General features: G+C 32.0%; 1 protein-coding gene across 1 annotated transcript in view; it reads right to left on the bottom strand.

The window, feature by feature from the left end:
* Window positions 1-17,197, bottom strand: part of LOC126738322 (odorant receptor 2a-like) — a 44,443-nt gene extending 27,246 nt beyond the window's left edge. The window contains exons 1-5 of the mRNA XM_050443591.1: window positions 16,851-17,197; window positions 13,735-13,884; window positions 13,382-13,677; window positions 9,223-9,400; window positions 3,165-3,264 (exon numbers count right to left, since the gene is read on the bottom strand). Of these exons, the coding sequence (XP_050299548.1) occupies window positions 3,165-3,264; window positions 9,223-9,400; window positions 13,382-13,677; window positions 13,735-13,884; window positions 16,851-17,098 (972 nt within the window). The 5' untranslated portion in view covers window positions 17,099-17,197. The remainder of the gene's footprint in view (window positions 1-3,164; window positions 3,265-9,222; window positions 9,401-13,381; window positions 13,678-13,734; window positions 13,885-16,850) is intronic.
* Between the last annotated feature and the right edge of the window lie 609 nt (window positions 17,198-17,806).

The raw sequence follows: 17,806 nt of genomic DNA, 5'->3' as shown, positions 1-17,806 counted from the left end.
CGCGTTGGCTCTAATTAGGTCTAAACCTTTCGTTTGAAGGTATTGCGACAGTGGTCCTGTAATCAAGAATATTTTTAAGAATATATGGGCCATCATAATCGTTTCAAACTTTGTCAAATTAATTTTAAATTTTTCTACCGTAGATCGGATATCTGGATTAAAATCTGAATCTTTTGAAATGATGTCTAGTGATTCTAGCAGATCTACATATAGCGGGTAAGATTTTTTTTAGCGTTTTTACTAGAACATTCAAGCTGAAATATTTTAGTTAATGCTTGTTCTTTCGACCACTATCGAGTTTCTCCTATAGTTTGTAGTACTCTAAGTTTTGGATCTTGTAACGTTTTTTCCAAATATCCATTCTCTTGTATGACTCTTTAAAGATAACTGCAACTGAGTTCAGAAATGCAAAAAAGGTTGCCGCCTTAATATGTCCTTTTAAAACATCTCCCAGGATTAAATTCAGTATATATATGACTATAACACCACACATGGACATGCTCGGAATTTTGTTGCTTCATCTTACTAGTAAATCCGCTATATTTCCCTTGCATGTTAGCAGCACCATCTGTTGAATCAGCAATACATTTGTTTATGCTTAGTCCGTTTTTTTGTGCAACTTCTCTTATTAAATCTTGAAACCCTTGTCCAGATGTATCATGACAATTTATTACTGCCAGAAGCCTCTCGTGAAGCATTCTTTTGTAGACATACCTAAAAGATTAAGTCTTTTGAAATTTAGATTATACTTAATATAATTTTAAAAGAAATTATGCTAATAAATGTTGGAAGCATAGACTAATTAATAATGTATTATAAATTTTAAAAACATTTTTTTTTTAAATAAATAACGAATAAATGAATACTACCACAGATTTAACTAGCTACGCGTAGCTAGTTAAATCTGTGATACTACTCACCTGATCACAACAGAACACTGGTCCTTAACCGAGATATCTTGTGTGGTATCTATTTCTAGAGAAAACATTCCAGACTCTTTTATTTCTTTACAAATAATTTTTTAAATTTTATTTGTTATTAAAGTTATAACTAAATTTATGGATGTTTTTGAAATAAATGTTAAAAAATTCCCTGACCTTTGTTTAACACCAGCATTTTTAAGTTTATTACTTTTTTCAATAATTTTGTCTAGATGTTGTTTTAGTATTATATCGTATTTGGCAAGAAGTAGGATAATTTCTAAAAAAATGTCATGATCCTTATCAGCATCATCTAGCGTATATGCAGCTTCATCAACGTTTCCTCTGTAAAAAATACGGAATTATAGTTTTTGATTTTTTTTCCATTTGGGCTAGACGTGACAAAAATTAAGTTTATTACCGGCGCTATGAAATGTTTATTCATATACTATAAGAAATAAAAAACTATAATAATAATAATAAAATCGAGAATAAAATGAAATAAAATCTAAAAAAGCAGAAATAGATAAGTGGGTACTTACCTATAGGATAAACCCCTCTTTCCAATTAATTTAATACCACCTAACACTCTGTGAAGAATTTGTCTATTACGGGAAATTTCAGAATTTCTCTTTTCTATTACTTCGGGGCTTAATATATACTTGTCTATTGTTTTATTGGCTGCAAATCTTATATACGATTGTATATTCCTTGTATGGAGGTTTGACGATTCATGTTCGTTTAACCTCTGGTGTACATGTCTCCAGTCTCTCATACCTTCAATAAAACTGTTTGACTCATTGGTGCAGATTTGCCTGTGCTGTATGTTAGCCACTGCCTTTGGGTGTCATTATCTCTATCAAATACTTTTTGAATATTAAAAGGTATCTCTTTCTGGCTTTTAGGCCTCTGCTCAAAAAATCAGATTAATTCATCAAAAACTTGACGTTTAAAAAAAATTCTCCCCTGTAACCATTGATTCGTCATTTGAATTAAAATTCTCAGTGGATTCACTTTTTGGTGTACTTTCCTGACTAGTACTGGGAGAATCAGCATTAATTATAGTATCACGTTCACGTTCATTTAAGCTAACCGGTTTTAAAAACGAATCTAAATTTTGGCATTTACTTGCCTGCTCCATCAATCGCTTTTTCTTCCTATCCCTTTGTTTTTCCGCCCCTCCTTTCCTTTTTCCTTTATCCATCCTGTTATCCCGGTTTATGAATTTTTTGGCAAGGCACGATAACAATAATAATATAGTACGTATAATATATAACAACCACTCACAAAAATCACAAAAAAACACTTAATTCAGTTCAGTCCGAAATTCGAAGAACTATTTCCTACGGCGGCGGCGCGGCGCGTGCAGACGTTAGCAAGACGGAATGACATCTAAGTTTGGAATTTTTTTCTTTTTGCCGACCGTCCCACCGGGAAATTTCCCGGTCTCCCGCCTGTCCCATCCGTCCCTGAATTCAGAAATTAAAAAGGAATCAGTCAGGAAATTTTTACTAGAAAAATAGAAAGAAATTTCCTTTTCACGAGTTCAGATGCTGAAAAGCTAAAAACGTTAAAATTATTTCCTGATATAATGGTGAAGTTCCGTTGCTATTAGTTCGGATCTCATCCACCGCTTTGAAATGGCGTTTTGTTCCGCAGAATTGTATTAGGCTGATTTTCTTCTATTCTCTCTTTGTTTTCTGTGGTCTCAACTGAACAGATAACAGGAATGTTCCGTATTTCAAAGCGCGCGATAACGCCGACTAACGCGCGCTTTGAAATTTTTGCGTTGAGCCGCGTCGAACGCTCGTAAAATTTCGAATCGCGCGATCCATATGAACAGCTACTACTAGTTGGTATAATTTTAAAACGCACGTTAGGAAAACGCGCGTCTAACGCCTATCATCTGAACTAACCCTAAATAAGTGGTTCCTAGATTTGCCGCTTCACACGGTGGACGAAACTGAACGGCAATCGATAGTCGACCGGGTACATTTTTTAACACAGGATTGCGTCTCTTCCCAAATATTCAATCAACGCTAATAGATAAGGAGCCCCCGACGCTAGGGGGTCAGTTTAAATCCGATTTATATATTGGCGCGACTTTTAAATAGAAATAAATTATAGGATGTAAATTAATGTTTCTAATATTCGTAAGTCATTATATTTAGTGTGTACGTTTGTAAAAATTGTGTTATAAACATTTACGTAAAATATCTCTAAAAACCAAAACAACCAACTTACTGATGTTACTCGATACACAGTACAACAAATTATAACAACCATACATAATTGTTGAAACAGCATTTGCATAGTTATAATGTTGTTTAAATCGGTGGCACACCTAAAAATAATATAAGAAAAGAGTAGTCATGCATGACATGCGCTAGTGCGCATGATCTAGTGATCAATCAATGATCTAGTGATCATTAGCAGGGAACATACTAAAAAAATCTACCAATGTATGAATGTCTCGAACGTTAAGAGAAAGTCTGTTACATAAGAAATTATTTGTATAGATAGTTTTCTGAATCCAGATTTTGTTTACAGTTTAATCTGCCTAGGAAGACAATCGAAAAAATTAACATATTGACTTTATAGAACAAATCACTTATTTAGCACCTTGCTAGTACGTATAACAAACATTTCATTATACATGTGTGTAACATAATAAATTCCTTAAAATTAAATTATAATTGATTCTTTAAAAAATTAAACACTTTTCTATTAAACATATTCAGTGATGTTGCTTCTTTTATATTTACTGCTAGGTTGTTAAATAGGCGAATCCAATCAAAAAACAGTGATGGTAAAGCAGTCGTTTTAACATGTTGAATATGATAGTTCTGCTTTGACCGAATATTGTATTGATAGAAATTTTCTCTTTTTTCCAAAAACGTCGCTAAGTAGTTAGGTAAAAGCTTAGAACATTGAAAGGCTAGAATTAGTAAACAGCAACTTTGTTTGAGTCCAACATGTGCACAGGGGCAAGAGGGGTGTTTTATTTACAAACATATGTGCCGATTCTCTGTTGTCAAGTCGAATCAAATTTCCAACGGAGAAAATTTTTAGCTATATTTTAACAAACATTATAATGTTAATTTAACTTATTTGTGTTGTATTTTATAGGAAAATTTAAAATAAAAAGTATAAATACTACAATTAACCTATTTTAAGAATAAATATAATATCCTAAACAAAAAAAAACAAAATTATTAACATTCTTATCCCTAAAACTGCTTCTAAAAAATTTGAAGCGACAACACCGGAGCTTAAGCGCATATGCTTTGTGTCATCTGTCAAACAGCTTTTTGTTTATATTCGGAATTCGTGTATTTTCTTTCATTTTTGGTTTAAAAAGGAAAAAAGGCCACATTTTAGTGTTTTTTTAAATTGCTAGGATGGCAAAAACTTGTGTCGTTTGTGCCGCATCATGATAAAAAGGCGATTCATGCCGATCTTTTCACAAGTAAGTACCGATACTTTCATAACATCACATCATGGGGTTACCATCATCATAAACGTAGAATAGGGGATCTTATTAGATATAAACCTAATAAAAACTTAAATGTGAAAGTGTGCGTAAAATACCAAAATATTTATATTTTTAAATCTAAATATTTTTTTGAACTTATTCATCTATTAATAGGCTATAAAAGATATAAAACTAGAATTTTGTCCCTGGTTTTATTACAGGATTTTATGTTTTTTTTTGTTGTTTTGGCAGAAAAAACGCATAATACCTATGTACCTATCTATATATAGTTTGATATCTATGTATAAAGTTAATTTTGTCTTTCTTTAAAATTTGTTCCATCATTTTTTTTTGTTTTACCTTATTGCAACTTACAATAATATATATAGTAATTGGCACCACATATTAATTTATTACTGTAATTTTTTTCTGCTTTTGATTAAATATCAAATACTTATTATAGATCGCCTAATGATTATGCCCAAAGGGAACAATGGGTTTCATTAATGGAAATCAACACAATTAAAAAGAACATATTTGTTTGTTCAGATCACATCCTAAGAAGTGATATAAGGGAGATAATATTATCAGTAGCCAGACTTTATTAAAAAAATCAGCTCTACCTCAAAGGTATTTTTTTTTAAATATATTTTTCTAGTATATTTATAGAGTATGACTATATTTTACTTTAGAATTATTGATAAAGGTTTGCATGCTTTTATTTACTACATTATGTAGGCTAAAAAAAACAACCTTTTAAAACTTGTGCTTGGGCTATGTTGTAAAACATACAGCTTCATCACAAAAAGTATTAGTGTTACTCATATAAGCTTTATTTATACCTAATACTTATTAAATTCGGTATGTGTAAAACTATTTTTTTACTAGGATTTCTGATGCACTGGTTAAAAACACAGCAGCCGATAATTCAGTTAATTTACCAAGTGATTTATCCTTCAAAGCTGCAGGGGTAGCTTTCCTGAACAGTGCAAAAACTTCTTTAGCGTTCAAAACGGTATATAGTACAAACAGTGAAGCTAATATAGAAAAGTATGGATAATTAAAATAGATTAATATTCTTGATACACCAAATTTTGTATAATTACAGATCTGATCATTCATCATCAACAATAATAATAACTGCTACACATTCCCTGACTCTGCCAAGGAAAAGGTAAAAATACACTCAAAATAGACTACTAGTTTTATGCCATGTATCATCCTATTCTTATATATCTTATTTAAAAGTGATGTAATATTTTATTGTATTATATTTGTTTAATTAAATGCAATTAATCAAATGTATGATATTACAAAGATTCTTTATAATAACATACATTTTATTGATCAATTGGATTATCATAATACATTTTTTAAATTTTTTCTTTTTAATTTTGGTAATACTATATATATTTTTATGTATATTATTTTAGGGTAAAATCAAAATGATATCCTGAGGACCTAAGCACTGATGATTCCACCGTTTCAAAAGCTAAATCACTTGTCACCAGAATATGGAAAAAAAATAAAGAACACAAAATTAAAATTCGAAGACTGCAACAAGCAAATTTGCGCCAAAGAAATTGAATTAGATGTCTCAAGTCATTATTAAAATACTTAAGAAATAATAACATGATTTTCGAAAAACCCAACATACTACATATTTTATTTCACTTGTAAAAGTACTTGTTTGTATATTACTACTAATAAACTATCTAATCTAATCTATTGTACATAGTCTTTATTCTTAGCTTTGTTTTTTAGTATAAATTAATATGATATAATAATAATTGGTATTAGGTATTATATAGGTCACTATTAAATGTCTCAAAACCATTATACAGGCTAAATACTCATAATAAAAATCTTATAACCTACAAAAAACCTGCAACTCCTTCACAATTTGAACATCCTTGTAGTTTTAACTTTTTCCGCTGAAGCAATACTGTTTGAAAAAGTCAGCACCATAGAAGTATATATTATGTGATATAAGTAAGTGATGTAAAACTGAGTTTTGTCCAATATAACAATAACAATAAAATTTTGCAAAATGTTAAAAATTTGTGTCTTAAAACATGATTGATTAAGAAATCTATAATATTATATTAATAAAACATTTAATTTCCATAAAAATGCTTTGACAAAAATGCTGCCTTTTATTAGGACTTTCCTCTAATGAAGTCCGTTAAAAAAAACACATAAATAGCTCATAAATGGCAATATTACTTATACTCAAACTCTTTAATAATTAATAAAAATTTATCAGGTAAATATTTGTTGACGACGTCACTGGTAAAGAGTGCTTGTATCGGTGACATCAACAATGCGATCGAGCGGCGTTGCGGTGCCATTACCGTTTTCTCGTTTCTTCATTATTTTCGTTATTTTCATTTATTTAACTTATATTGACTTCGATATAGAGTATCTTATCAAATTTATTTAAAAAAAATGCTTGATATTTTATTAAAGGAGAGCAATAGTATTGTTTTGTGCCTTCGGAAACAACTGAAAATTTTTATGATATTATAAAGTGATTTTTGCCATTTCTCTATAAGCACTTGGCATCATTGCATCAGAGATGTTGCAAGCAAACAAACCTGCCCATAGTTCCACGGCATGCTACTTCTAGCCTTTCAATGTTCTAAGGGTAAAAGTCATGTTCAATTTTAAAAATTAATGTTAAATTTACCTTTTTAATATTTTTTCCTACCGATAACCAATTTAATGTAGAAAGCATAGATTCAATTGGTGTATATTTACCACAGTTCAAAATAATCCTCATAGCTTTATTTTGCTGTAATTGAAGCCTATTTATGTTCTCTTGTGTACAAGATATGAGTAAGGAAAAAGTCCATTCTGAAGTGAGGTCAATATAATATTGAAAAGTTAGTAGGGGAAGTCTTTTCTCCACAAATAAAATGCTAATCCTCTAATTTCAGGAGTGATGCATTTCGGCAAGTGTTCTTGCCATCATCAGACTCTAAAATATATTACAAACAGTTCAAAAACATATACGAACATTTTTTTCTTGACAGGTGACATAAAAAAAAACAGATAAAATTATGAAATTATAAAATACTTAAGTAAAATACTTGAGTTACTTAACACATACAATAATTCTAAACAATAACAAACAATACTTGAATGGTACATTACACGACATCTAGTGAACAGTTAAAATTATAACAAAATTGAACAATATGAGATTAGCAGATTTCTACTGAGTACTGGGAGCGAGTGAGAGAGAAACATCGGACTGTAGTGTTATAGGGTGTGAATAAATAAACAAACAAATGTTTGTTAATAAGTCAGATCAAATCAAATGTCAGTGTTACTGTTAGGACCCAAGGAATTAAAGAAAGTGTTGCTCTCAAATTGAGTTTGCTCATTAGTGCAAGTGTTAACCGGTGATTTGATTGCTTTATTTATTTCCAGGATTTCCAAAAGATTCAACTTTAACCCCTTCTGACAAACATGGAGCACCTCGGTATCCGCCCCAGGTTCGAACCCATTTCCGGTCTCAATAATATGATTGGCGAAAGGAGAAGAGGTATTGGTTATAAATCGGTTTATATTCTTTTCAATGAGTTTATTATGTTCTTTGACTCTCGTCTCGATTCTCCTTCCGTTTTGTCCGATGAAGCACACATTGCAGTGAGGATGAGAACATTTAAGTCTGTAAACACCAGATCTGTGGGTGCCGGGAATTTTATCTTTGGTGTTGACTAAAAATAAAAAACCGAAATGCATCACTCCTAAAATTAGAGGATTAGCATTTTATTTGTGGAGAAAAGACTTCCCCTACTAACTTTTCAATAATAGATATGAGTAAAGCTAAACAATAATTAAAATGAGGCAATATAATAGTGTTAAATACTAACTTTTTAGACCATAGTAATAAACAAGTTGAAATATGAGACAAAAATGATTTTTTTTACCTAATTTTTTACAAACATAATCTATGTGCAATGAAAAGTATGATATATTCATGTACATAAAGATATCAGATAATAAGCAATTTTAGTTTGGTTAGAGCAGCTTCTTTTTTTTTTAAACAAAATCTTATTACACAATGAAGTTCTCTGGAAAAAATTACCAATAAAAAAGTATCATGTCGGCCCATTTATCTTCGTTTTTCAAAAAAAGTACTATCGTATGGCATAAAAAATATGATTACACCACTCAATTGCCTGCAAAAAATTATCACGTCGACACTCTTCATTTTTAAAAAAAAGTTTTTTGATTTCGAGAGAACCGTTAGTGTTACAAAAAATCTGAATATACCACAAGATTCTCGGGAAGAACTTAGCAAAAAAAAGTACCATGTCGACATATTTTTCTTAATTTTTGAGAATCTAATATACCTGCAATTTTATCATAAAAGTCACTATTTTGATCATTATTATTCACTATTCAAGGTGCCAAATGAAAAGCTCTGCTGTTACACGAACTGCGATTTATTAAAACAGGACCTACCTCCAACTAGAATTGAACCGAATTAAACATAACATTTAAAACACTTATGAATAATACTTTACTGACTTTTTGAGGAATTTTTGATATTTTTATTAGAAATATGTAGAGGGATTCCCAATGATATATTCCACGTATAAAACTTCTTCGTAGATAACAAAAGATAACCTACATGCACGTGAAAAATAACCTTCAGCACATTTGGGGCTCCTCTCTACCGATACCAAAAGATCTTTACATAATATAGACAACAGTCTATAGAATAATTGACTTTCAGTAGATGTTGAATGACTTAGCAGAAAAGTTACATTATGATCGTGAAGAACTCCATGAAGAACAGTTAGAATTACTTACTTGTATATTGCTTGTAACTCTTTTATACACTTTATAATTCGTATTTCTTTCAATTTCATCACTTTAGCAAACCCAAAATGGAAATCAACATTCTTGTCAACAAACTTAAAGCTGTATTCTAAGATATTTACATGGCGGGTTAAGTGCAATATTATATTTAGGCAAAGTGTATCCACACCTAAAAAAAAACATTATTTATACTGATGTAATAAATTCGTTATTAGTGGTACTAAATAAAGTTCAAAGGTATTTGTAGAGACATCTGATTTGGAAAAAGTAAGTTGCAGATACATGTTTCTGCTTATCGACTTCTTTAGAGTTAGACAGCCAAAAGGTAAGGCCCAAAAGTCCATACTATATCTATTAAGATTTCTCTAAGATATCCGAATAGATTTTTAATGTAAGGCAAAAACGAAAGCTTGTTGTTAAAGACTACTTCAAGATATTGTACCTCCATTACTCTTTTGAACGTAGTAAAATTTCACTCACACTCAATAGACAAAAGCAATCCTTAATCAATAAAGTACAGAACAATGGACAAAACAATCGTTCTACCCAATATGTCAGTAAACAGCAAATAATACTACTTCAAACCTTGCCTTGCAAGAACGTTTGCATGTGGTTGACTTTGCCGAATGCTTTCGAGAAGTCTGTATATACCCCATCTACTTGCAAACCCTTAAAGTGTCCCGCAAAGAAAAAATTAAATGATATGTATTTTTTTACGCTCTATTGAGAACTTAGACTATAGCGTATCAGCTGAAGTTAGATTTCACAACGAAGTTACAAAGGCATATAATTTTTTTCTTAGAGTAAAACAAGGATGTGTCTCTCCCCATTTCGGTTTAACATTTACTCTAAAAACATCTCATCTCCCTAATAAAAATTAGGCAAAATTAGGTGGTATGGAGATATTGTCGATTTACGGTAAGAGATATACAGACAGAAGAAGATATACAATCCAGATAGCTCTCCATAAATGAAATCATAACTTCTGGGAATTAATATCAACGTATAAAATAAAGTTATCCATAAATTAGAAGAATTCCAGAATGAGAAACTCACATACGATATATTGAAGACATAAAGAGAACTAGTAATCATGTTTAACTATTAGATCTATAAGTCCCATAGACAGTAAGAAAAACCAACGAGGAAAATTAGAAAAGGACAGGAAGAGAATACTGCTTACGGCGCATGATAAAACGCAGGGAAACAGTGTATCTGGGATATAGTTCGATCAACGAATCTTTGCGTTCACGTCGTCATTAAAACATGGCCATTCATCCGATTCAATCAGCTGTCAATTTAGTGTCGTCGGTTTGAGGCTTTCTACTTCGAATAAACTATTTTAAGTTTTAAAAAGTGTTTTGTTTCCTACATTATCTAGTTAAAAAGTTAAAGAACTCGACTATATTGATTTTAAATATACCTGCCTATTCGCTTATGATATTTGATTTGTTTACCAGATATGGTGTCAATGGTCTAAGCTAACCTCAAATCCAAAAACAGGCTCGTTGGTTCGTAAATAAAACTGATAAATGGATACAGAATTTTATTTAATCAGGCTCTCGTAATACAATATTTATGACCAGAGTAATTAAAAGTACAAAATCAAATAAAAAAATTTGCATTTCTTTGGAAATAAACTGAAAATGTTATAATCATATTAATTACAAGTTTTTTTTAATGATTCTAAAATGAAATAATGAATTGTAGTATGTAAAATATTTAATCACTTACTTTAAAAATACATATAACATTTCACTTTGGGTAAATCACTTATTAGGCTATTAATATTTTCTAGTATGTTCGTCTGATGTATTTCTATAATTTTTCATTTAATGATTCACAGGATTTACTAGAACTTTCATTACTATCGCTTTCTTCATTGGTTAGGTGGATAATAAGCTCTGGAACTTCTTCGATTATGACTTCACGGTCATACCAGTCTTGAATTAGTTTGTCGTTGTGAGACACTTTCGCTTGCCATACTTCTGGCATACTTTTTTCTAAGGCTTTTTCCCACATTTCTAAAACGTTTTTATCTGTATGCCCAACTTCACTAATATATGTGTTATAATAATGTTATGTATCTTCCCAAATCATTTTAATAGCATTGAACTGACAATGGTAGGCTGGCAATCTTAAGACTTCATGTCCATTTGCTTATAATAATTAATTTATTTTATATTTCTTCGGTTTTTTGTGTAACTTTGCTAAGCTCAACAATTCTGCTTTAAACATCTGCTTATCAAATCGAACTCAACAATTTCAACTCTTTTCCAAGAACATGATGGTTGCTTTTCCAACTCAACTGAATGATATGGAGCATTATCCATTACAATTAAAGATGGTTCTTCTAAATTTAAAATTAATTGATTTTCTACCCACTTTGTAAAGTTCTGACTATTCATTTCTCCATGATAATCCATCAGTCTCGATTTACTAGCAAAAACCAAACTGGCATTTTTTATAAAACCACCTTTGTGTCTAGCATGTAATACAATGAAGCGTTTTCCATCAAATCCACCTGGTCTACGAACACTCTACATTATCATCTTACCATGATTTCATTTTGTTGCCATATGAGAAAATTCGTGTTTCATCGAGAAAAACTAGTTGACGTGTAAATTCTGAATGTTTATTTTCCATATATTTTCTAAAAAATGCTGCTCTCATTGAAGCTATATTAGGTGTCTCCATTAGTGCTCTTCGATTATCATCTTTCTTGTATTTAAACCCCAAATGACAAAGCAGGGTTCGTAGAGATCCATAGCTTATATCAACTATTTCTTTTTGGCATAGCTCTTCTTTAAGCCGTTGTATGGTTACATGTTTCTCTGAAAGTATAATAACAATATACAATTTTTGTCATTTTTTGAAATATATAACTTACTTTGTGCATATATATTATATAATACATTCCGAACCTCCATTTTAGTATCCTCATTCAGGTCAAGGGTTTTGGTTTTTCTTCGAGACCTATTTTTTTCCAGGTGTTGAAGGCAGCGCATTTTGATCTTTGGATACTTTGATGCCGGTTACAGTTTTTAAGCTGATTTTCAGGGCACGAGCAACTCTCTATAAAGTTTTTCAGTTTATCATATTATCAAATATTGAATAAAAATAGTATTATTTACCTCTTGGACTGCGTTTAGAGATTTAAGCGGACCATTATCTCTTTCAGCCTTAAAATAATCAATAAAATTCCCAACAAGGACACGTGCTTGAGAATTCAAGCGTTTTCCCGGCATGTTGAAGTTATGTTATAATAATTATAACAAAGTAGCAACTCCTGATTATTATTTAAACACTAGTAAAAGTTATGAAAATAACTGTTTAAATATAATAATAAAAAAAAAATTGTAACCGCAAATAAGCAAACAAACTGCTGAAAGTCTAAATATCAAAAAATAAAACTACAAAACAACAACGCCAATGGTTTCTATCAAATATCGAATGTCGGAAACACGAATATTATTGTTCTTTGTTTAACATATGGCATTTATCCTTGTTTGACATATAGTTTTTAGAATACGTATTTCTTTTCGACTCAAGACATACGTTCATTATTCTCTAAGTTTTCGACGTATAATAAAGCTATTACAATAGTATACTGATTGTCTTGACTAGATGTAAAGAATGATGACGTGAACGCAAAGATATATTGATCGAACTATATGTGCCATGCAATGAAAAGTACCAAAAATAGATGGAAGAAAAGGTTATGGGCAGAAAGAGGATGTCGTGGGTTCGAAATAATGAGCATTAGACAGGAATAGGAACCAAAGGAGAAGAAATAATTTACATCAGCAGGGATAGGAAAATTCTGAATTCAGCAAAAATCGATTTAACCTTGACAGCATTCTGCTCTATACAACCTGGAGACTGTCAGCAGTATTATGTTATCATCCAAAAGCTGTTTGTATGCTTCCAATTTTGAATCTTAAGGAATACCGTATATTAATAATGATGTAAACGTAATAACGTCTATTACACATTCTTCTGATGCAACCCAGTCCAACCCTTACAAGCTAACTCTCCATTCCTCTTATTTTCTAGATATATAATACGTCCCATTTAATAGCATCTGACTTGATCGAAGGCCTTGCTCAAATCACACCATACCTACTATAAAAAATGTTAATATACTTACAAAAGAACCCTCCTAACAGAAAAAAGTAAGCATAAGGTTGGTAGAAAAATCCAATCCAATAGTTTCCGTCAGATATCGAAATGTCAAAAGGATACCATAGAGGATAAGGGTAGTCTCTGAAAATTTGTGTTCTATTAAGTTGTGGACTCCAGATTTCATAAACAGGTTCAAGAAGATTTAGAGTGTAAGTAATAGTGAGATTTAATCCAAGGTATACGAGGGCTCCCACGTAAATTCTTAAGCAAAACTTTTTTGTTTCTTTTAGTTTGGATGATCGGTATATATCCAAAGGGTGCCTAAAATTTGATTGTTTTTCAAGTTGTTCTTAAAAATATACATAAAATTTGACTTACGGTTTACTCACACCTTCTTGCAATACAGTTTTATGATCCAAAGGAGTGTAAACGTTGGATATTTTAAATGCAGAAAAATCCGAGTTTAGCTTTTTCACTTGTTCTAAAACTGCATCAAAATCTTTTTTATGAAATGGCCATTTGGCAACTCTAAAAAAAATATCGTAAGGTAGAGTTTGGCAATTAATGTAGCATTGATCATTAAAATGGCATTATAGTTAAAGTTGTTTTTAAGACATTAAGCCCAATATTGCAATAACTGCATCAAATCAATCTTAAAAACGTCTTATTTAGTTGCTCTACAAAGTTGATGCAATTAATCTTTCAGACATATTTTCAGCCTTTCTAAAATCAGCAAAGATTATCCCGATCCACAAGACTACTGCTCTGGATGATGCGAGAGACATGTCTTTTTTAAATCCTAATCAAGTTTCTGCACCCAAGACCTGAACTGAATGTATTTCACTCTAAATTAATATAAAGGGTAGCAACCTTGAGTCTGAGTGGTCTGGATGCTATCTTATTACTTATGGGGTGCCGCATGCGTTCAAAATAGCAGACAGAAAAATCTTTAATTTACGCCAAACTGGACCCAAAATTAATGTACTTGACTACGAACGTATTTCTGAATCAAGTCATCAGTTTGATAACAGAAAGTACTAAGTTATAGTCAGAAGAATATACTGGACGGTTGCAGAAAACCGTTTGCCGGTTGTTATGATGTCAGAACGGCTACTGCCTTAAGCACGGCGCCCACTGAATCGGCATCGACCGTCTCGGCCCGGTCGGTAGGTCGGTACAGTCGGCCGGATTTGCTTCACATATATTTAAATGGGGCCGCGCGCACTGAGTCGGTTCGGTACGTTCGGTTGGTTCGGTTTTCTCCGGCGACGATCTCATATTATGAGGAGGGCAACTTTTGCCGATTGCACCGAAAGCCTGCGACTATTTTAGCATTTTTTTGCATAGAGTAAGGAACTGTTTCAAAAAAATTTAAAAAACTGTTGATTTAATAAATATGTCAAACGAAATTTCAATCAAAGCTGTTCGCAGTTTTAGAAATTGAATGATAAACAAAACACATATTATCATGATAATTTAAGGAAAGAAAACGCTTGGGAGGAGGTATCCAAATTAACTGGATGTTCTGGTAAGTGTCATTTATTATATCTTAAATCGGTGTTTTCGTTATTTACTGTTTATTAAGTTGTCATCATCAGGATTTTAAAACTCAGTTTTAATTATCTGAGGATGCTAACTTGGTCGGCGAAATGTGTGAGTGTGAAAGTTCTCGTTTTGGTGTTAAGTCGTGTACAACTTTTGCTTTGAATATAATTTATGTTTTTACAAAAATACATAAAAAAGATAGCTTATTATATAGTTCACGCATTCAAATGTACGTTGGAATGTTATGTTATAATTTATTTTATTTGACTCTATACAGGGTGTCCCACAACGAATGCCGCTATCTATATCTCGTAAAGTAGAGTTCAGAAACTTTTAAAATTTGACAGTATACCAACGTTGAGGTGCAATTCAGCTAAAATAATTTTGAGATGGCGCAAAAACCAGTTCTCGTAATAATACAAACATCCTCTTTAAATTATTTTCTAAATAGTGGGATATCAAAAAATTAAGAAGGCGGAGGCATGACACTATACCAAATCACCCTGAACATATTTTCATTCTAAAATATTTGAAAAACATTGCTTCGTCCTCCAGCAAATCATAAAAGAGATGATGATATTCTCCGAAATCTCTTCTTTTTAAAAAAATATGTACCCAAAATATCCTACGCTTTTCTACCGCTTCTACTTCAGCACAGGCTACTGCAATCATAACATCCTCTTCAGAATCTCAGGAACTACTGATTTTTTTTAAAACGCCTAAACGGGAGCTTAATCACAATACTTCTATATGCTCGAATAGTCGAACCACTTTTAAACGTCGTCGTGTCTTCATTATGCCGATTGTATGAGCGCTAGCTGCCGACTGAACGGACCGAACGTGCCGAACCGACCGAGCCGATCCGATTCAGTGGGCGCCCTCCTTGAGAGCAGATTCTGCGGGGTTAAAGCAATGAACTACTGTCGTTCATTGTTTGGTGATTTAGGTAAACATAATGTCGTCAAGTTAGACATCCAGAAAGTGTCCTAAAAATATTATGGTTCTCACATCGGAAAAACTAGCAAAAAAATTACAATATTGGTAGGGATCAGAAGTTGTCATTATCACACGTCTGCCCACCTATACAGAATTTCACTAAGATCAGACCCCCAGCTGTGAATGCGACGAAATTAGTACCCTTCGTCATGGTATTCATCGTTCTGCATCCAATCTGCTGTATCACAAGATACAGCGAACTACGCATGTGTCTCTACACCAGAGTATCTTGACCAAATTTTAATTTGGCTTCCGTGCAATACCAGTTCATAATGTCAAGTCTTTCATGAGCTATATATGGCCAAATGACTATAACTTACAATCTGGGCTACTGTGATATTGTTTTGTGACTTATCCAAAGCATTTGACTATGCCTACTACTGAACTCTATTGCAAAAACTTCATCATGGTGGCTTTTGGGAAGTTGTTGCATTTTCCTGATTGATGTCATATCTACAAGATTAACTGCCGCGGGTATGGAGTCTGAATTGAAAAGGCAATCTCAGACGTTCAAAGTGCAGCAAGTGGAATACAAGCAGACAAATAAATGATTGTAGCAATCTTAATATTTAGAGAAAATTTATTCTATTTGCAGATAATACCTTACTGAGGGCTACATTATAGACAAACCTTTGGTTTAAGTCTATACTTGGCTATGTGTTTTGCCAAACTACTTAAGTATAGCTATAGTCATTATTCGTCAAAGTCAGTTCCTGACTAAATCATAATAAAGTGATCTTGACATATTATGATAATGTTATCTGCAAACGTTTTTATAACTTCTCGGTTATTTATAGTAGAGATACATTATTAAGACACATGAAAAATAGTAATATTTATCATATGTACATAAATCTTAGACTAGTAACTAATCAATATGTGATATATATTATTTAGAGACATCCTATATTTGATTTTCTTTATACTAAATAGTTTTATGTCATAACACATACCTATTTACTCCAGTCCAATGTAGAAAAACTACGCCCAAAGTCAAAATGTCAACGCTAAAATCCCCACTTCCGCCTAACAACAGTTTTGCTGCCTCCAAAAATCCCACTAGGCATATTAGAACCAAGTGTGGTATAGCTATTATCCAGTATATTATCCTAAGCATTTTGTTTTCTGGAGGTATTAACAGGAAATAGGTGGCAATTTTATAATGGCAACTAAAATAGTCGGTTTCTTGTAACGTATCCATAGTTAGGCATTCGCTTGCCAAGTAACATTTTTTAACGTCTTATCAAATACGTATATTTTATTTATATAAAAGTTATTCATGTGACAATGTCTGTAATTTGTTGTATTGACTTATATAAATTGTTAAATGGTTTTAACAAAAAATATATATTATTACAGGTGGTCGATGTCGATAAAGCTGCTCGGTGCGTATATAACGACGATCAATCCTTAATTTTAGTGATTTTGTTCGAGTTACCCCCAATTTTCTAATTTAGGAATCTTTTCGTTAAAGGACTAAGTTATTCATGTTGGCATAGATCTGGCCAGATATGGCTAGTTTAATAGACGAATAACAAATAATATTTATAGGTATGTTCCTCAAACCTAAGCTGCCCATAGAGATAGCACCAATCCATAGAGGGATTCAATCGGTGACATAGTTAACCATGACAACAAAGTCCAAAACTTTGTTGATATTGATTTCCGATTTAAATTGGAATTGAATTCGGAATAGCTACTTTTAATAATTTCATTACATTCAGTAATTCTTAATTAAAAATAATTATTCAGCCTTCTTTATTAGAAAAATACTATATAGTGACCGGTCACGCAAAAATTTGGTCACGGGCCATACTGGAATGTCCTCTCCTTCTGATGGGCAGTGACTGCATGGCTCCAGTGACTGTGGACTGCGAGGGATTCGTGACGCACATTGCAGGCAGAGAGG

Source organism: Anthonomus grandis, chromosome 7 (assembly GCF_022605725.1).
Source record: "Anthonomus grandis grandis chromosome 7, icAntGran1.3, whole genome shotgun sequence".
NCBI classification, from domain to species: domain Eukaryota; kingdom Metazoa; phylum Arthropoda; class Insecta; order Coleoptera; family Curculionidae; genus Anthonomus; species Anthonomus grandis.
The sequence above is the reverse complement of the archived record's forward strand: the minus strand, read 5'-3'. Positions and strand labels throughout refer to the sequence as shown.